Raw genomic sequence first — 22924 nt, forward strand, 5'->3', positions numbered from 1 at the left:
CAAATGATCCAGAATGCAGGGGATGAGTGGAATGAAAAGTGCTCTTGAAAAGCCTTATGCCTCAGAGCTAAGTGTCTATTTTTAAACAAGAATAACCCGAGGCATCCTGAAAAAAATTATAATGGAAATTTGGTTTGAGATATGGCTCAGGGAGCATTTGTAGATGGAGTGCAGAGAATTCTGAAGACGAGCAGTACTCCCTGTGAGAAATATTAAGGCGGACTGTTTGAGTGGAAAGGAGAGCCCGAAAATGACAGTATAAAGGTAGGAAACACAAAAGCAGTAAAAGTGAATGTCTCTGTAAAAAATCCACCAAGGAGCTCACACACAAAAAATAATTTAAAATACAATAACATGTATCTAAAACAGGAGGAGGAGAGGAGAGAAGAATGGGTTCAAGCTTAAATGACCATCAACAATATAGGCAGCTGTATGCAGAAGAGGTTATATACAAACCAAATGCTAACCAAATATCAAAACCACTATCGGAATGCAAGCTGGTGCAGCCACTCTGGAAAACAGTATGGAGGTTCCTCAAAAGATTAAAAATAGAACTACCCTACAACCCAGCAATTGCACTACTATTTATCCAAGGGATACAGTTGTATCGAAGGGACATATGCACCCCAATGTTTATAGCAGCACTATCAACAATAGCCAGAGTATGGAAAGAGCCCAAATGTCCATCAAAGGATGAATGGATAAAGAAGATGTGGTGTATATATATACAATGGAGTATTACTCAGCAATCAAAAAGAATGAAATCTTGCCATTTGCAACTACGTGGATGGAACTGGAGGGTATTATGCTAAGTGAAATTAGAGAAAGACAAAAATCCTATGACTTCACTCATATGAGGACTTTAGGAGACAAAACAGATGAACATAAGGGAAGGGAAACAAAAATAATATAAAAACAGGCAGGGGGGCAAAACAGAAGAGACTCATAAATATGGAGAACAAACTGAGGGTTGCTGGAGGGTTTGTGGGAGGGGGGATAGGCTAAATGGGTAAGGGGCACTAAGGAATCTACTCCTGAAATCATTGTTGCACTATATGCTAACTAATTTGGATGTAAATTTTAAAAAATAAAAAGTAAAACAAGTTAATAAAAAAAAAAAACCACCAGTAAACATGCAAAGAATAAAGAGAACAAAATCCAAATATATTACTAAAGAAAATCAGCAATACATGAAAGAAATACAAGAAAGGATCAGAGAAAATCTCTGGGAACAACAAAACAAATAATGAAATGGCAATAAATACATATCTATCAATAATTACTTTGAAAGTCAATGGACTAAATGCTCCGAGCAAAAGACATAAAGTGACGTAATGGATGAAAAAACAAGATCCATCTTCTATATGTTGCCTTACAAGAGACTTATTTTATTTTTTTAGGTTTACTTAGAGCATGAACAGGTGAAAGGACAGAGAGAGAGGAGGGAGAGAATCCCAAGCAGGCTCCACACTGTTAGCACAGAGCCCAATGCAGGGCTCAATCCGAGGAACCATGAGATCATGACCTGAGCTGAAATCAAGAGTTGGCACTGGGTGTTGTATGGAAACAAATTTGACAATAAATTTCATATATTTAAATAAATAAATAAAGAGTTGGACACTCAGCCAACTGAACCACTCAGATGCCCCAGGACTCATTTTACACCTAGATACATGAGGGCCTGGAGAAACATTTGTCATTCAAATAGATGTCAAAGGAAAGCCAGAGTAGCAATACCTACATGGGACAAACTAGGCTTTTTTTTTTTTTTTTTGACAAACTAGTCTTTATTTATTTTTAAAATTTTATTTATTTTGAGAGAAAGCATGGGTGTGAACAGGGGAGGGGTGGAGAGATTGGGAGAGATATTTCCAAGCTGACTCCATGCTGACAGCATGGGCCTCACAGTTGGTGAGATCATGACCTGAGCCAAAATGTAGAATTGGATACTTAACCAACTGAGCCACCCAGGTGCCCCTAGACAAATGATTATAAAACAAAGACTGTTAAGAGACAAAACCACTATATATATATTTTTCCTTTTCCCCTTTTTTTCCAGTGAGGCATTTTATTTGTATGAATGTATTGCATCGCTAGAAAAAGAATCCCAGGATTTTCCCTCCTGTGTGTTTTTGTCTTACTTCTTCATGGTCCATGATGCCAGCTGAGGTTGTCAGCACAATGAAACCAAACTGGCGGGATGGGAGCAGATTATTCTGCCATTTTTCTAGATCTTTGAGTTGTACATCAAACCTGGGGCTGATCACTCCACACTTGTTTAATCTGCCTGTGAGGTTCGCAACAATTTTCCCAGCTCTGTGATCATCGATGATTTCAGATTCGCCAATGTAACCATGCTTCATCATCACAGTCAGAAATCGGACAATGACTTTGGAGCATGGCCTAATAAGAACCTGGCGTTTGCCTCTCTTTTCAGCATTGTTAATGCTCTTGAGAGGATCTGCCAGGACATTCATGCTCACCATAATGGCAGCACAGAAAGATGGTAGAAAGAGCTAGAAGGCCACTATATATTAATAAAGGGACAATCCAACAAGAAGATACAACAATTGTAAATATTTGTGCACCTAACATAAAGCACCCAAATACAGAAAACAACAAACATAAAGGAACTGATTCATAATTATGCAATAATTGTAGGGACTGTAACACCCCACTTACATCAATGGATTGATCATCTAAAAAGAAAATCAACAAGGAAACAATGGCTTTGAATGGCACGCTGGACCAGATGGACTCAACAGATATATTCAGAACATCCCATGTTAAGAAAGCAGAACACACATTCTTTTCAAGTGCACATGGAACATTCTCCATAATAGATCACACATTAGGCCACAAAACAGGCCTTAACAAATTCAAGAAGGTTGAAGTCATACCATGTACCTTTTCTAACCACAATGCTAGGAAACTAGAAGTCAATCACAAGAAAAATTTGGAAAGACCACATATACATGGAGGTTAAGCCACGTACTGCTAGACAATGAATGGGCCAACCAGGAAATCAAATTAAATACATGGAAACAAATGAAAAATGAAAACACAACAAAACCTTTGGGATGCAGCAAAATCAGTCTTAAGGGGAAGGCATATAGCATTAAGGCCTCCCTTAAGAAGCAAGAAAAATCTCAAACAACCTAATGTTACACTTAAAGGAGCTTGGAAAAGAACAAAGGAAGCCTAAGCCAGCAGAAGGAAGGAAATAATAAAGATTAGAGCAGAAATAAATGATAATAGAAAGGAAAAAAAAAAACCAGAACAGATCACTGAAACCAGGATCTGGTTCTTTAATAAAATTGAAAACCCTCTAGACAAGCTCATCAAAAAAAAAAAAAAAAAAAAAAAAAGGCGGGGGGTGGGGGAGAGAAAGGACCCAGATACAATCACAAATGAGAGAGAGGAGAAATAACAACCAACACCAGCCACAGAAATACAAACAATTCTAAGAGAATATTATGAAAAACTATATGCCATCAAATTGGACAACCTGGAAGAAATGGGATAAATTGGTGGAAACCTATAAACTATCAAAACTGAAACAGAAAATTTGAACAGACCAATAACCAGCAAATGAACTGAATCAGTAATCAAAAAACAAAAGTCCAGGGTTGGATGGTTTCCCAGGGGAATTCTAAGCATAAAGAAGAGTTCATACCTATTCTTGAGGTGCCTGGGTGGCTCAGTTGGTTAAGCATCCAACACTTGGTTTTGGCTCAGGTCATGATCTCACAGTTTGTGGGATTGAGCTCTGTGCTGACGGTGTGGAGCCTGCTTGGGATTCTCTCTCCCTCTCTCTTCACCCCTCCCCCACCCACATGCATGTTCTCTCACTCTCAAAATAAATAAACTTAAAAAAAATAAAAGTTCATACCTATTCTCAAACTATTCCAAAAAATAGAAAAGTAAGGAAAACTTCCAAGCTCATTCTATGAGGCCAGCATTACCCTGATACCAAAACTAGAGAATGACTCCACTGAAAAAGAGAACTACAAGCCAATATCCCTGATGAACATGGGTGCACAACTTCTCAAAATACTAGCAAACCGAGTCCAACAATACATCAAAAAAATCATGCACCTTGATCAATTGACATTTATTACTGGGTTGCAAGTGTGGTTTCATATATGCAAATCAATTAACATGAAACACTATGTTAATAAAAGAAAGCGTAAGAATCATATCATTTCAATAGATGCAGAAAAAGCATTTGACAAAACATAACATTCATTTATAATAAAACCCTTCAATAAAGTAGGTTTAGAAACTGCTAGAACTGATAAATGAATAAAGCCAGGATACAAAATCAATGTACAGAAACCTGTTGCATTTCTATACATCACAAATGAATCAACAAAGAGAAATTAAGAAATCAGTCCCATTAACAATTGCACCAAAACCCATAAGATACCTAGGAATAAACCTAACCAAAGAGGTGAAAGAGGTATACTCTGAAAACTATGAAACACTGATCAAAGAAATTGAAGATGACACAAAGAAATGGAAAGACATTCTATGTTCATGGATTAGAAGAACAAATATTGTTAAAATGTCTATACTACCCAAAACAATCTATACATTCAGTGCAATCCCTATCAAAATAACACCTGTATTCTTCACAGAACTAGAACAAACAATTCTAAAACTTGTATGGAACCAGAAAGACCCCAAATGGCCAAAGCAATCTTTTTTTTTTTTTTTTTTAGCAAGCGAGAGAGAAAGCATGAATGAAGAAGGGGCAGAGAGTGAGAGAGAGAGAGAGAGGTAGAGAGAGAATCCCAAGGAGGCTGTGTGCTGTCAGTGCAGAGCCCATGGCAGGGCTCAACCTCACAAACCATGGGATCATGATTTGAACCAAAATCAAGAGTCAGATGCCCAATCGACTGGGCCACTGAGGTGCCCCATAGCCAAAGCAATCTTGAAAAGCAAAGCTGGAGGCATCACAATTCCAGACTTCAAGATATACTACAAAGCTGTAGTGATGAAAAGATGGTACTGGCACAAAAATAGACATACAGATAAATAGAATAGAAAAACCAGAAATGAATCCACAGCTATATGGCCAATTAATCTTTGACAAAGCAGGAAAGAATATCCAATGTGATACAGACTGTCTCTTCAGCAAATAGTGTTGGGGAAAGTGGACAGCAACATGCACAAGAAAACTGGGCCACTTACATCATACACAAAAATAAATTTAACATGGATTAAAGACCCAAATGTGAGACCTGAAACTATAAAAGTCCTAGAAGAGAACAGAGGCAGTAACTTTGACATGGGCCATAGTGACTTCTTTCTAGATATGTCTCCTGAAGCAAGGGAAACAAAAGCAAAAATAAACTATTAGGACCACATCAAAATAAAAAGTTTCTGCACACTGAAGTAAACAATAAGACTGAAAGGCAACCTATGGAATGGAAGAAGATATTTGCAAATGACATATCAGATAAAGGGTTAATATCCAAAATCTATAAAGAGCTTCTAAAACTCACCACCCAAAAAACAAATAATCCAATTAAAAATGGGCAGAAGACACAGATATTTTTCCAGAGATACAGATGGCCAACAGATACATGAAAAGTTGCTTAATATCACTTATTATCAGGTACATGCAAGTCATACCTACAATGAGATATCACCTCACCTGTCAGAATGGCTAAAATCAACAACAGAAGAAACAACAGGTGTTGGCAAGGATATGGAGAAAGGGGAACCATCTTGCACTGTTGGTGTGAATGCAAACTGGTGCAGCCACCATGGAAAACAGTATGGGGTTTCCTCAAAATGTTAAAAATAGAACTACACTATGATCCCACAATAACACTATTGGGTATTTATCCAAAAAATACACAAATACTAATTCAAAGGGATACATGCACTCTGACGTTTACAGCAGCATTATCTACAACAGCCAAATTATGGGAACAGCCTGAGTGTCTTATCGACTGATGAATGGATAAAGAAGATGTGGTGTATATATACAATGGAATAATACTCAGCCATAAAAAAGAATGAAATCTTGCCGTTCGCAAGGACATGGATGGGGCTAGAGAACATAATGCTAAGCGAAATAAGTCAGAGAAAGACAAATACCTTGTAATTTCACTCATATGTGGAATCTAAGAGCAAAGGAAAAAGAGGCAAACCAAGAAACAGATTCATAACTATAGAGAACAAACTCATGACCAGAGGGGAGAGGAGATGAGTGAAATAGGTGAAGGGGATTAAGGAGTGCACTTATCATGATAAGCACCGGAATTGTGTGGAGGTGTTGAATCACTATGCTGTAGATCTGAAACTAATACCACACTGTATATAAACTAACTGGAATTAAAAAAATTTTTAGTTTCTTTATTCTGAGAGAGAGAGAGAGAGTGCGAGTGCACAAGCGGGGAGGGACAGAGAGAAAGGGAGAGAGAGAATCCCAAGCAGGCTCCACACTGACCAAGTGACCTGAGCCTGAGCCAAGATCGAGAGTCGGACACTTAACCAACTGAGCCACCCAGGAGCCCCATGGAATTTAAATAAAAACTTAAAAAGAAAAAAAGATGAGCAGGGCTTTGAAGTACTGAGGAATTTTCAGGTGAAATATGGGTATGAAGGATAATCCCTGTGAGTCTGCATGGAGAATTTACCTGATGGCCGTATTTTCAGAACTGGATGACATTTTATTCATTCATAAAGTCCTCTTTCATTTGCCATTTCCTCCTGAGATCTTCCCCAGTTTTCTACAGCTAATAAGAATCCTTATTAGGGGGTTTGGGCAGCTTTCATTTATACCTTCTCTTATGAGACGTCATGCTATAATGTGTATCATAGCTTTACATGAATGTGTCTCTCTCTTCAATCATGGTAGTAGGAAGAGCATGGGTTCTTAGGTTGGAATAACCTGAATTTGGATACTAGCTCTGATCTTTTCTAGCAGTCTGTTTATTTTTGTTGTTGTTACATAATACTTATTTCCATATGATTTCTGGGAGGATTGAATGAAATAATATATGTAGAGTACCTTTACCATCTGATGATCTGTAGGCTACAACTTAATGGCATAGAATTCTGTTCTTTGCTCTCTGCTAAGGGTTCTAAGGGGGTCGTTTGAAAATGGGAAGTTTATAGATGACAGATGGGATTGAAAACCCAGGTGTACAAGGAGTCTTCAGTAAAAATCCCTGTCTTTTATTTATTTATGTATTAACGTTTATTCATTTTTGAGAACAGAGAGAGACAGAGCATGAGTGGGGAAGGGGCAGAGGGAGAGGGAGACACAGAATCTGAAGCAGGCTCCAGGCTCCGAGCTGTCAGTGCAGAGCTCGATGCAGGGCTCGAACTCACGAACCGTGAGATCATGACCTGAGCCGAAGTTGGACGCTCAACCGACTGAGCCACCCAGGTGCCCCCAAATCTCTGTCTTTTAATTGACTGGTTAAACTAATGGATGAAGAGAAACTATGTGACATCAGGAAAAGCTGTCATTAGCCACTCAGATTATAAACACATTTGCATTATATATTGTATAATGGAGAACTACCACCATTAGTACCAGAAATAATTTCTACTAGGAAGATTCATTCTGATGACACAAAATTCTTGTTTAAAATTTGGGCACCACGGGACGCCTGGGTGGCTCAGTCTGTTACACGTTCGACTTCAGCTCAAGTCATGATCTCATGGCTTGTGAGTTCCAGCCCCATGTCAGGACAGTTCAGAACCTGGAACCTGCTTCTGATTCTGTCTCCCTCTCTCTGCCCCTCCCCCATTCGGGCTCTGTCTTTCTCTCCCTCAAAAATAAAATAAACATTAAAAAATTTAAAAAAATGGGCACCTGTCTATATGTGTTATGGAATTAGCCAAGTCAGAAGACAGACATTCTAAAAATGTAGTTTTGGTGGTACTGGCTTAATACAGAATGCTTATTTGTCTCGTAACCATGCTGCTCTGTCAAGAGTTTGCACCTAGGCACCTGGGTGGCTCAACTGGTTAAATGTCCGACTCTTGGTTTCAGCTCAGGTCATGATCTCACAGTTCATGAGTTCGAGCCCTGCCCCCCCATTGGATGTAGACATTACTTAAATAACGGAAACCTAAAAAAATAAATAAGAGACCCTCCCACCCTGAGATATACAGCACTCTGACTAGACTTCGAAGATCTGACAATGTGCTGGTTGCAGCACACAACACAGAAGTGTTGCCACACCTTGAAGAAATGTTTATCTGGCCCCAAGAAGCAAATACAGGGAAGAGTTTTTTGGAACTCCCTAGCTTGCACTCAGGGAAAGACAGGAAAATTAGTTGGCTAAGAAGGTTCTTCAGAAATGGACAGTGAAATGCTCTTGAGATGAATCCAGGTAATGAAAAGGTCAAGAAAAATTCACTCTGAAAAAAAGAGGAGAAATGGTGACTTCCAGAGAAGGTAAATCTACCACATGCCTGTGTGATTAAGATGCTGCTAAGAACATAGGCATTGAGCAGTGACATCTGAGTGCATGCCTTTTTTTGTTGGAGGTGTCCTCGGTGAGTTAAGTCTTTATCTTGTCAGTCTCCTTGACTTTGTCCAATTTGGACTGCCTCCATGACTTTCTTTTTTTTTTTTTAACCTTTGTACTTTATTTTCATTTAAAAAAATGTTTATTATGAAAGAGACAGAGTGCATGTGTGCATGGGGGAGGGGCAGAGAAAGAGGAAAAGAGAGAATCCCAAGCAGGCTCCTTGCTGTCAATACAGAACCAGATGCAGGGCTTGATCCCAAGAACCGTGAGATCATGACCTGAGCCAAAATCAAGAGTCAGACACTCAACCAACTGAGCCACCCAGGCGCCCTGACTCATGATTTCCTGATCCTGGATTCTTGGAAAGCTCCTTCACTTCTCTAAGCTAGCCTCAGTTTCCTCATCTATAAAACACAGATCTGTAGTACCTGCTATTAAAGGTTATTTTGAGGATGAAGTGAAGTAATGTATGGGAAATTTTCACTATCAGTTACTTGGTAAGCACCCCCATGCTACAGATTTCCTAAGATTGATAGGCAGGTCATTATGTTGCTTCACTGCTAGCCTCTAGCTGCGACCCCGATAATACCAGCACTTCAGGCCTGTTCTTATTTGTAATCCTTATTTTTACCTTAAAAAAAATTTTTTTTTATTACATTTATTTATCTTTGAGAGACAGAGACCGAGCACAAGCGGGGGAGGGACAGAGAGAGAAGGAGACGCAGAATCCGAAGCAGGCTCCAGGCTCTGAGCTGTCAGCACAGAGCCCAATGCCGGGCTTGAACTCACAAACCGTGAGATCATGACCTGAGTGGAAACCAAGAGTCAGATGGTTAACTGACTGAGCCATTCAGGAGCCCCTGTAATCCATGTTGTTAATCATTTCGCTTCACCTGGTGGAGGAGGAACACACGGAGCAAGTTGTGGACATCACGAAGCCTTGTATAAATGGTTGTGATTCTAATAATGCCCCAGTTCATGCACAAAATGTGTTTCCAAACAAAACTTCCTAGCATAAAGTATGATTTCAGAGGCCCAAGGGAAAAATTGAATACTTTTCACAAAGAGACAGATGTGTAAGCAACCAGTTTTTTCTTTTTTTTTTAAAACAGCATTATTGAGGGGTGCCTGGGTGGCTCAGTTGGTTGGGCGTCCCTTCGGCTTAGGTCATGATCCTGCAGTCTGTGAGTTCAAGCCCTGCGTCAGGCTCTGCGCTGACAGCTCAGAGCCTGGAGCCTACTTCAGATTCTGTCTCCCTCTCTCTCTCCCCCTCCCTCACTCACACTCTGTCTCTCTCTCTCTCAAAAATAAAACAAAAACATAAAAAAATTAAAAAACCCAGCATTATTGAGACATAATTCACATACCATACAATTCACCCATTTAAAGAGTCAAATTCACTGTTTTTTAGTATATTCAGCATTGTGCAGCTATCACTGCAATTTTAGAATATTTTCATCATCCCCAGATGAAACCCATACCCATTGGCAGTCACTCACATTTCCCTCCAATACCCCCAGTCTTAGGCAACAATTAATCTGCTTTCTGTCTTTATACATTGGCGTAGTCTGGACATTTCCTATGTGGAATCATGCAATATGGAGTCTTTATGACTGGCTTCTCTCACATAGTGTGAGTTTTTCAAGGTCCATCCATGTTGTAGCATCTATCAGGACTTCATTTTTATTGCTGAATAATTTTCCATTCTATGGAGAGGCCATGTTTTATTTATCCATTCACCAGTTGGTCATTTGGACCAGTTTCCTCTGAACTCTCTCTATTGCATCTGGTCTTCACAGAGAAGGGGCTTCTAGAAGACTGGCTTGACTGTACTTAACGATTCAACTGTGAAAGCCCTGATACAGATATTTCCTATGTGTTTGTGATTTAATCAATTTTGTTACTTAAACCAAAATAGGAAGACCCAAACCACTCCTATTAGAAAATAACAATACTCCTCAATCCTTCTAGTGTATTTGATGGTGCTACTGAACTATTTACAGGTCCTGATGGCTCCCGATTTCAGATTGCTCACCTTTTGAGCTTTTTCTTAACATTGTAACACAAATAGGGGAACTTGGGTGCCTCATTTGGTTAAGTGACTGGTTCTTGGTTTCGGCTCACAGTTCATGAGATCGGCCCCAAGTCAGGCACTGCACTGACATTGTGGAGCCTGCTTGGGATTCTCTCTTTCCCTCTCTGCTCCTCTCCCTGCTCAGTCTCCCTCTCTCTCTCAAAATAAATAAATAAACTTTAAAAAAAAAACGCAACATGATAACACAAATATAGGCACACTGTTGAAATTGGGAAATGCAGATAGGCAAAATTAAAAATTACCTGTAACACTCAAAGACAGCTGACCTTAACATACTTTTAAGAATGAATTTATTTGTAAAAATGATACATATTTATTATAAACTCAAAAAAAAGTAAACAATTAGAAAATAAATCACTTTAAATTCTACCCACCCATGGGATGCCTGGGTGGCTCAGACAGCTAAGCGTCCAACTTTGGCTTGGGTCATGATCTCACAGCTTGTGGGTTCAAACCCTGCACCTGGCTCTCTGCTGTCATCAAAGAGCCTGCTTTGGATCCCCTGTGCCCCTCTCTCTCTGCCCCACCCCCACTCATGTTCTCTCTCTCTTTCTCTCTCAAAAATAAATAAACATTTAAAAATATGGGTGAGGGGCACCTGAGTGGCTCAGCTGGTTAAGTGTCAGACTTCTGCTCAGGTCATGATCTCACAGTTGGTGAGTTCGAGCCCCACGTTGAACTCTGTGCTAGCAGCTCAGAGTCTGGAACCTGCTTTGGATTCTGTGTCTCCCTCTCTCTCTGCCTCACTCCTGCTTGTGCTGTTTCTCTCTGACTTTCAAAAATGAATAAACATTAAAAAAAATAGAAGGTAATAAATAAATAAAAATATGGGGTGCCGGGGTGGCTCAGTCGGCTAAGCGTCCAACTTTGGCACAGGTCATGATCTCACAGCTTGTAAGTTCAAGCCCCACGTCAGTCTCTGTGCTGACAGCTTGAAGCTTGGAGCCCACTTGCACTCTGCCTCTCTCAAAAGTAAATAAACGTTAAAAAAATTAAAAATAAATAAATTCCACCCACCCAGAAGTAACTATTTTAATATTAAGTTAAATGGATTCTGGACGTCTTTTTGATTCTTTTTTTTTTTTTTTTTTTAGTTTATTTTTTGAGAGAGAGCAGGGGAGGGGCAGAGAGAGAGAGGGAGACATAGAATCTGATTGAACCACCCAGGTGCTCCTTTTTTTTTCTTTAGTTAGGCTTCGTGCCTAGTGCAGAGCCCAACATGGAGCTTGAACTCACAATTCTGAGATCAAGACCTGAGCTGAGATCAAGAGTTGGACACTTTGGGGCACCTGGGTGGCTCAGTCGGTTAAGCGTCTGACTTTGGCTCAGGTCATGATCTCATGGTTTGTGGGTTCAAGTCCTGCATTGGACTGTGTGTTGACAGCTCAGAGCCTGGATCCTGCTTTGGATTTTGTGTCTGCCTCTCTCTCTGCCCCTTCCCCGCTTGCACTCTACGTCTCAAAAATAAATAAACATTAAAAAAAATTTTTAAAGAAGAGTTGGACACTTAACTGACTAAGCCACCCAGGCGCCCCCTAGGCATCTCTTCTTTTATGATAGATAGAAGGACAGAGGGATGGATGGATGGATGGATGGATGGATGGATGGGTGGATAGAAAAAGAAGTATATAAATGAAATATTATACATGATGATTTTAAACAAAAATATTTTACTTGAGTTTTATGGAAGAGTTTCTCGTCCAAGATGGTGAACTGAGCACATCCTGCGGTTTCAGTCCTTCCCCCCAAACTCTAGAAATGATAGGAAAAAAAATATTTCATGTGTTCATAGATGAGCTCTAAAAACATGCGCATTCTCAGAGATCGTGAGAAATTCTCGACTACAATCAGATGGGATTGAATTGAAGAGGGTAATGGCAGTCCAGTGTGCATGCAGAAATCCTATGTATAGTAGGACCAGAAGTGGGAGCCTCTGATCAGGCTCTGTATTGACAGAGCAAAGCCTGCTTGGGATTCTTTCTTTGCCCCTCTCCCACTTGTGCTCTTTCTCTCTCAAAATAAATAAATAAACTTAAAAAATATGAAAAAACCCACACTCAAAATCCGGCAATATGGTGTGTACAAGAGGCACATGCAAAGCAACATAGAAAACCTAAATATTAAATAGAAAAAGACATACCAGGCAAATAGTAACCAAAAGTCATCTGGACTAGCAATTTAATAGCAGTCAAAATGTGATGTGGAGAAAAAAATTTTTAAGAGGAAATTTGACTTTTATAAAAGAGTCCATCTTTTATAGTCCATATAATCTTTTATAAGTCCCTCTTTTTATAGAAGAGTCCATCTAAAAGATTAAACAATCATATAAATAGTCCCAACACTATTAACTTTAGGTGAGTACAAGATACTATTTCACTTAGATTGCCAAAAATGCCAAGTATTGGCGAGGATATGGAGAAAATGGTGTTTTGTCACACCACCTGAGAGAGGACTGGGTATGCTGATACATGGTCATTTGCAATAGTAATTTGGCAGTATCTAATAAAACTGAAAACGAGCCTATCTATAGAATCCAGCCGTGACATTTCTAGGTATACTGAGAAACTTTCACATATGTGCAGGGATGTCCATGAGAGCATTGTTTTTATTTTTATTTTGTTTTGTTTTTTAATTTACATCCAAGTTAGCACATAGTGCAACAATGATTTCAGGAGTGTATTCTCTAATGCCCCCTACCCATTTAGCCCATCCCCCCTCCCACAACCCCTCCAGTAACCCTCTGTTCTCCATATTTGAGTTTCTTATGTTTTGTCCCCCTCCCTGTTTTTATATTATTTTTGCTTCCCTTCCTTGTGTTCATCTGTTCTGTGTCTTAAAGTTCTCATATGAGTGAAGTCATATGATATTTGTCTTTGACTAATTTCGCTTAGCATAATATCCTCTAGTTCGTTCACATAGTTGCAAACAGCAAGATTTCATTCTTTTTGGCTGCCAAGTAATATTCCATTGTGTGTGTGTGTGTGTGTGTGTGTGTGTGTGTGTACACATACATACATACCACATCTCCTTTATCCATCCATCTGTTGATGGACATTTGGGCTCTTTCCATACTTTGGCTATTGTCATTAGAGCTGCTATAAACATTAGGGTGGATGTGCCCCTTTGAAACAGTAAACCTGTATCCTTTGGATAAATGCTTAGTAGTGCAATTGCTGGGTCGTAGGGTAGTTCTATTTTTAACTTTTTGAGACACCTCCATACTGTTTTCCAGAGTGGCTGCACCAGTTTGCATTCCCACCAGCAGTGCAAAAGTGACCCAAGTCTTTCTCTGCATCCTCGCCAACATCTGTTGTTGCCCGAGTTGTTAATGTGAGCCATTCTGACAGGTGTGAGGTGGTATCTCATTGTGGTTTTGATTTGGATTTCCCTGATGATGAGTGATGTTGAGCATCTTTTCATGTGTCAGTTGGCCATCTGGATGTCTTCTTTGGAGAAGTGTCTATTCATGTCTTTTGCCCATTTCTTCACTGGAGTATTTGTTTTTTTGGATGTTCAGTTTGATAAGTTCTTTATAGATTTTGGATACTAGCCCTTTATCTGATATGTCGTTTGCAAATATCTTCTCCCATTCCGTTGGATGCCTTTTAGCTTTGCCGATTGCATGAGAGTATTGTAACAGCAAAAGCCAAAGAATAACAATCTAAATATTCCTTAATAGTGGAGTGGATAAATCTGGGAGAGTATGTGCAATTTATACAGTTAATAGGAATAAAATAGCTCTATATGCAGTTCACTCCACAATGTAGAATGAAAAAAGCAAAATGCAGAACACTATGATTGATAGGCTACCATTATGTGAATAAAAAATGATTATTCACACAAAGCAATACTGTATATCAGTTACTGATTTGTCTCTAGACAGAATGACAAGTGTTTGCTCGGTGAGAATGGTGGGGCTGGGAAAGCTGGCTTGAAGGGATGGTAGTTTTGTCTTTTTAATGTTTTATTTCCTAAGAAGATGAATAAAATTTGACACACAATTATTAATTTTGAGTGGTAGCAATGTAGGTGTTTTGTTTTATAATTCCTACTACTTTTCTCCACTTAATTTTTTTTGTCAGAAATTAACCGGCAAAAAAGGAAATTAAAGTAAAATTGAAGAGGGGAGCCTGGCTGGCTCAGTCTGTGGAGCATGCAACTCTTGATCTTGGGGTGTGAGTTCAAACCCTACGTTGGGAGTAGAGTTTACTGGAAAGAAAAAGTAAAATGGGGGCACCTGGGTAGCTCAGTCGGTTAAACATCTGACTTCAGCATAGGTCATGATCTCACAGTTGGTCAGTTTGAGTCCTGCATTGGGTGAGCTTGAGCCTCGCTTTGAGTGTGCCCTGCTTCTCTCTCTCTCTCTCTCTCTCTCTCTCTCTCTCTCTCTGCCCCTCATGGGATTCTCTCTCTCTTCCCTCTCTCTCTTCCCCTCGTTCACTTAGCCATCTCTCTCCAAAAAAATAAAAAGATAAAAATAAATCTCTATTAAAAAAAATTGGGGGAACCTGTGTGGCTCAGCCGGTTAAGCTTCCAACTTTGGCTCAGGTCATGATCTCATGGTTCCTGGGTTTGAGCCCTGTGTCAGGCTCTGTGCTGACAGCTCGGGGCCTGGAACCTGCTTTAGATTCTGTTTCTCCCTCTTTCTCTGTTCCTCTCCTGCCTGTGCTTTGGATCTCTGTCTCTCAAAAATAGATAAACATTTAAAAAAAAAAAAGTAAAATTGAAGAAACGGTTGAATTTCAGTAAATATTTCTCCATTGGAAGAACTATTATTTCCTAGACTATCTCTTTAAAGTTAAGAAGAGGGGTGTTAAAAACATTAAATAATTGAAATAATTGTGCATTTTAGCTACTTTTTGGACACTTATACCTAACATCTTACTACAGAAAGATGAAGAAATTGAAGTTAACACTGATCAGCTTTCCATCTTCTCTCCTCGTCCCATTGTTTTCCGTAGTTATATTGTTATTTGTCAAGGTTTTTAACATTTGCTTTACATCCTGTTTAGTCTCAGTACTATGTTTATATGGAATCAGAGCTCACCACCAGCAGTGCTCTCTTATTAGTTCATTGTTTTGATCCATCACTAAATTAGATTTAATCAACTTTGTTTTTTCTAAAAAAGTTCTTTGTCTTATATTCCCTGACTTTTTTTTTTTTTTTTTAATGTTGCCAACATCGTACCTTTCTGTTTCTCTTATATTTGAATATACTGACTGGGTATAATATTCTCGGGCCACATTTTCTTTCTTTTCAAATTTGTGAGAGCATGTCACTATCTTCTGGCATCGAACCTTGCCTTAGGTGTGAGGGAAGCTTGATTCACAACTCCACTTTACCCCTTTTAGTCAACTTGCTGGTGTCTTGTTGTCTAAAGAATACTTTCTTTAACTTTGGTGTTTAGTTACTTAACTAGGATAGAGAGTTCTATCATTCTGTGCCAATTTTTTTCTTCCTGGGATATGATTTGTTATTTCCACCTGTAACTACTTTTTTTTTTTTTCATTTATAAAAAAGACATTTCAAAAATTATTTCTTTGAATAATTTTTCTATTTTATACATTAGGTTGTTTACTTCAGGGGTATTACTTATCTTTATGGTAGTTGCCTTTCTTCTTTATTATAATTAAAAAAAATTTTTTTAATGTTTGTTTATTTTTGAAGGAGAGAGAGAGAAACAGAACATGAGCCAGGGAGGGGCAGAGAGAGAGGGAGACACACAATCTGAAGCAGGCTCCAGGCTCTGAGCTTCCAGCACAGAGCCTGACACGGGGCTCGAACTCATGAGCTGTGAGATCATGACTTAAGCCGAAGTCAGCCACTTAACCACCCAGGAAGCCCCGACTTTTAAAAAAATTGTTTAATGTTTATTTGAGATTGAGAGAGAAAGAGCGTGAGCAGGGGAGGGGCAGAGAGAGAATGGGAAAATCATGACCTGAGCTGAAGTCAGATGCTTAACCAGTTGAGCCACCCAGGTGCCCCTCTCTCTTCTTTATTATTATCTCTAGGAATAATCTCTCTAGGAATTCCCCAAAGCCTGTAAACGAATGTAAATTACACTCATGGAACAGTGATATTGGAACAGTTTGGCAGAAGCAAACTCACTCTAGATCTCCTAGGAATAACAAAGATAAAACCCTGTTGAAGATGAGCTCATATTTCAAAATTACAAACACATGAGAAAAAAAATCCTCCAGGAGGGAAATTCAGCAAACACAACAAACTGCAGAACTGGGTCCCCAGGAAGATCAAATAATTACCAGATATAGATTATAGACTTTGGTTTGTATACTTAAAAACATAAAAGAAGGAACCCAGTGCATAAGAAAATAATACAATATTTCGGAAAAGGACCAAATAAATCTTGTAGAAATGCACATATAGATTTCAATTTGTTTGAAATGAAAGCATAGTAGTAGATGGAGCATATAGCAGATCAGAAGCAGCTGAAGATATAATCAGTGGGCTATTAATACATTTAAAAAAATCACCTGGAATGTAGCACAGAGAGATAAAAAGATGGGAAAGATAAGAAATATGGTGAAAAGAAGCAGATAGTCTAACACAGTGCTGTCCAATTGTAATATAATGTGAGATTATACATAATTAAAAAATTTCTAATACTGGGGTGCCTGGGTGACTCAGCTGAGTGCCCTTCTCTTGGTTTCAGCTCAGGTTGTGATCTCACAGTTCTCAGGATCAAGCCCTGTATCGGACTCTGCACTAACAGCATGGAACCTGCTTGGGATACCCTCTCTCCCTCTTTCTACCACTTACTACCCTGCTTGCTCTCTCTCTCTCAAAATAAATAAACTTAAAAAAATTCCAATACCCATATTAAATAAAGTAGAAAGAAACTGGCAAAATTAATAAAAATATTATTTCCATATATAATCAATATAAAAATTATGAATGAGATATTTTAAATTCTTTTTTTTTCCATTTTGCACTTACACCACAGCTCAGTGTGGACTGATCATATTTCAAATGCTCAGTAACTACATGTACTAGTGACTACTGTATTGGACAACATAGAGCTAACTTACATCTCAAAGGATTTTCAGAAGAGAAGAGAAACAGAGGAGGCAATCCTTAAAGAGATAATGGTTGAGAAGTTTCCAAGGTTAATGTAAGACATGAATCCTCAGATTCAGGAGGCAGTGAGTCTTTAGACTCATTAGAATGTAAATATTTTTGTAGTGAATCTGTAGAGAGCCAAGCCCAGAAAAGATATTAAAATTAACCAGAGAAAGGGAGCCTCGGTGATTCGGTTGGTTGAGTGTCCAACTTTGGCTCAGGTCATGATGACGCAGTTCGTGGGTTTGAGTCCCACATCAGGCTCACTGCTATCAGCTTGTCAGTGCAAAGCCCACTTCAGATCCTCTGTCCCCCTCTCTCTGCCCCTACCTGATTTGCGCTCTCCCAAAAATAAATAAATATTAAAAAAATAAATAAAATAAAAATAAAATTAACCAGAGAGATAAGACATTACCTACAAAGAAATTTCAATTAGACTGAAAACAGTCATCTTTAATATCTTTAATGCTGGATAAAAGTAAATGTCAATATAAGAATTTTTGTACCCATTTGAACAATTAAGAATGAGAGTCAAGGGGTGCCTGGGTGGCTCAGTTGGTTGAGTGTCTGACTTCGACTCAGGTCATGATCTCACGGTTCATGAGTTCGAGCCCCATGTCGGGCTGTCTGCTGACAGAACCTGGAGCCTGCTTCAGATTCTGTGTCTCCCTCTTTCTCACTGCCCCTCCTCCACTCACGCTCCTTCTCTCTCTGTCTCTCAAAAATGAATAAATGTTAAAAAAAAAAAAGGAAGAGGGTCGAAATAAAGACATTTTTAGTCAAAGACAAAGTGCGTCACTAACAGACTTTCACTGAAGGAGAATTGTAATAAAACATAAATACAACAAGGTACCTGGAGGTCTGGGGAAAGGTGGCAGTGTGAGAGAGAAGGATTTCCAAAGAGAGATGAAAGGATAATAGTGATATACTTTGTCTACTTTGTACTTTCTTTTCGCTTCTAGAACTTCAATGGCAGCCAGCGTGCAGAGCTGGGGAATCACCACTAGCTTAGAATTGTTAACCTAATTCCCTGTCTCTGCACTGCACTAAGTATGAGGGAGAGCAGAAGTGTATCCTCTTATATTAGTAGGATAGTACATTATAGCATTTCCCTACTTGGTCATTTATGGGATATAAAACATTTAAAAATCTCAGTGAAAAATGAACTATTATAGGGGTGCCTGGCTGGTTCGGGTGGTTGAGCATGTAACTCTTGATCTTTGGGTCATGAGTTCGAGCCCCACATTGGGTGTAGAGATTACTTAAAAATTAAAAAATTAACAATTATATTTAGGAAAAGAAATAGTTCTGGAATATAGGGTAGCAAGGGGGAGATTAGGGCTTTGTAGTGTGTTTCGGAATAGTGTAGAGACAAATTTTACAGAGAGGGAAGGGAGGTGAGGCAAGGGTGAGGAAGTCTAAGATTGCAAACAAAATTGATGATTGATTGATAGAGCTGATTGCAATAAAACTCACTAATTAAAGGATCCTTTAGCTCTCTATGAGGGCTCCCTGAGGAAGGGGAGTAGTGATGCTAATTAGCTAATTTAATCAGCAACTTAACTATGATATTAACAGCTGCCATTTATTGAGCACTTATAGGTGTCAGTCATAGCGCTGAAGTGATCTAGTGTCTTTAAAATTTTAATCTTCAAAGAATTCTGTGAAGTAGATTTTTTTTATTGTGGTAAAATATATGTAATGAAACGTATTTCTACCATTTTTCAGTGTACAAGTCTGTGGTATTAAGTGTATATGCATTATTATGCAACCATCAAGTGGAGTAGATTGTGTTTATTTATTATTTTATTAAAACATTTTTAATGTTTATTTATTTAAAATGTTTTTTATTACTTTTCTTTATTTTTGAGAGGCGGAGAGAGACAGAGCACGTGTGGGGGAGGGGCGGCGAGAGAGGGAGACACAGAATCTGAAGCAGGCTCCAGGCTCTGAGCTGTCAGCACAGAGCCTGACGCGGGGATCGAACTCACGAACTGCGAGATCATGACCTGAGCCAAAGTCGGACACTTAACCCAGTGAGCCACCCAGATGCCCCAAGTAGAGTAGATTTTAAGAATAATTTATTGATAACCAAACCCAGTCTCAGAGAGTTTAAGTAATTTGACTATTAGATGGTAGTAGAGAGAAGATTTGAGCTCCATGTTTGCCCAACTTCAAATTCCATACTTTTTTTCTATAGTATACAGCCAGAAGTAACTTGAAAGCCAGCTGTAAAGATTATAAATTTAGTGCAGGGATCCAAAGGACTTCCTGGTCTTCCAATCAGAGATGTAATTTCGGAATAAAAAGAAAGATGATGGGAGGTAGATGGTTGGCTACATAGTGGTATTTAAACCAGAATTTGGATTTCTGAAGCAAATAATCATTTGCTTATCATACATATTCCTGGTTTTTTCCATGTCTACATACCATATGTATTGCTATTTAAATTGACCCATTTTGTTTTTCAGGGTAACTATATGTCTCTACCTTCGATGGAAAATCAGTAGTATTGGCCATAACTAGGATGTACCTATAAAAACCAAAACAAGGAAGCCTAATGCCAGCTAGATACTGTTGCCTCCTCTCAGTTGGCTGAAAAGAAAGATGAACGAATATTGAAGAGCCATTAAACACATAATGACACCACACTGAACCTTTCTTCTTGACATAATGAGGAAGTTTGGAGGATATTTGGAAAGGAAACATGTCCCAGTATTTCCAGAATGGGGAATGTGGCATGGGTGGGCCTCATGGGGGTGGAAGTAGAAATCAGAAACTTGTTAGGAACTGAGGTGGTGGCCTTCTGTGCAGGTGTTGGCATTCCCTTCCATGACATTCCTGCTTCTCTTCACTCCTCTAGTGAGTTTTCCCTCTGCCAACTTGGGTCTCGTTGGTTCCAAGTGACAGATTTTGAGTTCAGTTCCCTTGGCTAACTGGCTCAGTCTTTCAGTTTCCCAATTCCCGAGAGAGGAGTTGGATTTTGGTCCAGCTAATCTTTTCAGGCCAGTCCTATAAACCCTAGGTCATGGCTGATCGTGACAGTCCTTTCACCCCTACTGCAACCTGAATAGCAATACCTAAACAGTCACATAGTGCAGGATACAGACATTTAGGGCAGCAGAAGTTTATGGCAGGACAGATTCTAGCACTCATCCGACAAATATTTATTGAGGGTTTGCCACGTGTGTAAGCCACTATGTGGGAGCTGGGGACTGTAACTGTGGACGAGATTGACAAGGTCCCTAAAACCTTCTGGAGGGCAGTGAGTTTTAGACAAGTGAGATAGTAAAATCGAAGACTGTGTTAAGTCCTAGGAAGGAAATAAACCAAGCGATATGATGGTTACTAGGCTGGAGGTAGAGGAGATTACTTTTAATCGGATGACACAGAAGGCCTGTTTGCAGAAACCATCTCTGAGTTGACACCCAGGGAGAGAATGTAAAGGCTTCAAGGTGGGGAAGAATTTGGTATGTTTGAGGAAAAAAAAAGAAAGAAAAGAAAAAGAAAGAAACAAACAAAAGGAGTCAACTGAACAGAGTATGGGGTGAAGTTGGAAAAATAGCAGTCAGATTATGCAACACTTTGTGGCCCCCAGTGAGGGGGATGGTAACCAGACCCTCCCGAGGTTCAGACTATCAGATGCATACAGAGAAAGTTTGAAGTGCCCTTATTGGGCACTCGTTGGGCGTGGAGACCACTTAACATTCTCTCTTTCCCTCTCTGTCCCTCCCTTGCTCATGTGTGCTCATGCATTCTCTCTCTCTCTCTCTCAAAAAAAAAATCCAGTCTGTCTTTGCTTTCTGCTCAGTTTTGCTGTGAACCTATAATTTAAAGCTTCTCCCCCCTCTGACTCTCAGTGGGAAATTTGTGTTTAGCTTATACTTTTCCTCTTTTCTTTCTCTTCCCTCTCTCACTCTGCTGTGTCTGGGTCTCCTCTGGCATTAGGGGTGGGGCGTATGGGTTTGGGGAGGGCAGAGAAGTGGGAAGGAAAGGAAAGTAAATAAAGTCTGTCACATGACTAATGCCATCAGAGGCAGGCGTCCAGGTGCTGATTCTCTTGTTGGGAGCATTTAAGGCTTCCTTGGAGGCCATACCTGTGGAACTTAAGATCCCTCTTCAGTCATAACTTCTTTTTTTTTTAACATTTATTTTTGAGAGACAGAGAGAGGCAGAGCATGAGCAGGGGAGGGGGGAGAGAGAGAGAGAGAGAGAGAGAGAGAGAGAGAGAGAGAGAGAGATACAGATACAGACTCCGAAGGAGGCTCCAGGCTCTGAGCTGTTTGTTAGTACAGAACCCGGTGCAGGGCCCGAACTCACGAACTGCAAGACCATGACCTGAGTCGAAGTTGGACGCTCAACCGACTGAGCCACCCAGGCACCCCAGTTATGACTTTTTGATGTCCACTCTTCCAGCCTCTTATTTGAGTTGGCCACTTGTCCATGCCAAACACAGGTAGGGGAGGCTCCCCCATTGCTGCCCTTTCTCCTTGTCCCACTGTGGAATGTATCGGCCCCCTTCCCTAATTCAGAATTCTGCAGGCCAAAAGTGGGTAACCGCCTTCATGAATGTGCATGAAGACCCCAATTTCCTGGACAGACAGGTCTGGTTCACCTCAAAGCTCGCACAATGGTGGTTGCACAGAGATGGCTTTCTAAGTTCCTGTAGTCAGCAGGACTCACCAGCTTGGGAGAAAGATCTGGCAAACACCACCAGTCTTTTGTAGTGCTTCCTCTTTATAGTGAGGTGAACGTTTCATCCTCTTTCATGATTTCTTCTAATGGATTCCTTTTGAATTTTTCTCTCTCCCTGATGGAGGCTGGAAGTGGAGGTTTTAGAACTGGTCTAGTCAGTTTTTAGTAAGTCTTTGGGGATGAACAGGTAGGTCTTCTTTAGAAGGTGAAGATATTTATGACTTGTTCTCTGCTTTGGAATTTTATAACTCATTAGCATCCATGCCAAATTGAGGAGGGAGGAATGCCTTTTTTAAGCAAAGCAAGTCTCAGTTTTATACTGAGATTCATGGCATCTCAGAGTTTGGAGAAATCTAGAAGCCGTTTAATCTGTTTCCCCACCAATGCCATCAATCCTGTTTACAACTTGATGAGATGTTATCCAGTTTTCATCTGGATACATCCAGGAAGTAGGAGCCCATTTCCTAACTTTCAGATCTCAGCTCTGTCAGTTACCATATTAATTTCACCAAATCACTTTAAAACCAGTTCCTCATCTAGGAAAGATGT

At 39.6% G+C, this 22924-nt stretch overlaps 1 protein-coding gene across 1 annotated transcript; it reads right to left on the reverse strand.

Moving 5' to 3' along the window:
• Window positions 1-2048: 2048 nt before the first annotated feature.
• On the reverse strand, window positions 2049-2511 carry LOC115501543 (40S ribosomal protein S15a-like). The gene has a single exon (XM_032591189.1). The coding sequence runs from the start codon at window positions 2484-2486 to the stop codon at window positions 2094-2096; it is 393 nt and encodes a 130-aa protein (XP_032447080.1). The 5' UTR covers window positions 2487-2511; the 3' UTR covers window positions 2049-2093.
• Window positions 2512-22924: the final 20413 nt, after the last annotated feature.

Source organism: Lynx canadensis, chromosome E1 (genome assembly GCF_007474595.2).
Source record: "Lynx canadensis isolate LIC74 chromosome E1, mLynCan4.pri.v2, whole genome shotgun sequence".
NCBI classification, from domain to species: Eukaryota; Metazoa; Chordata; class Mammalia; order Carnivora; family Felidae; genus Lynx; species Lynx canadensis.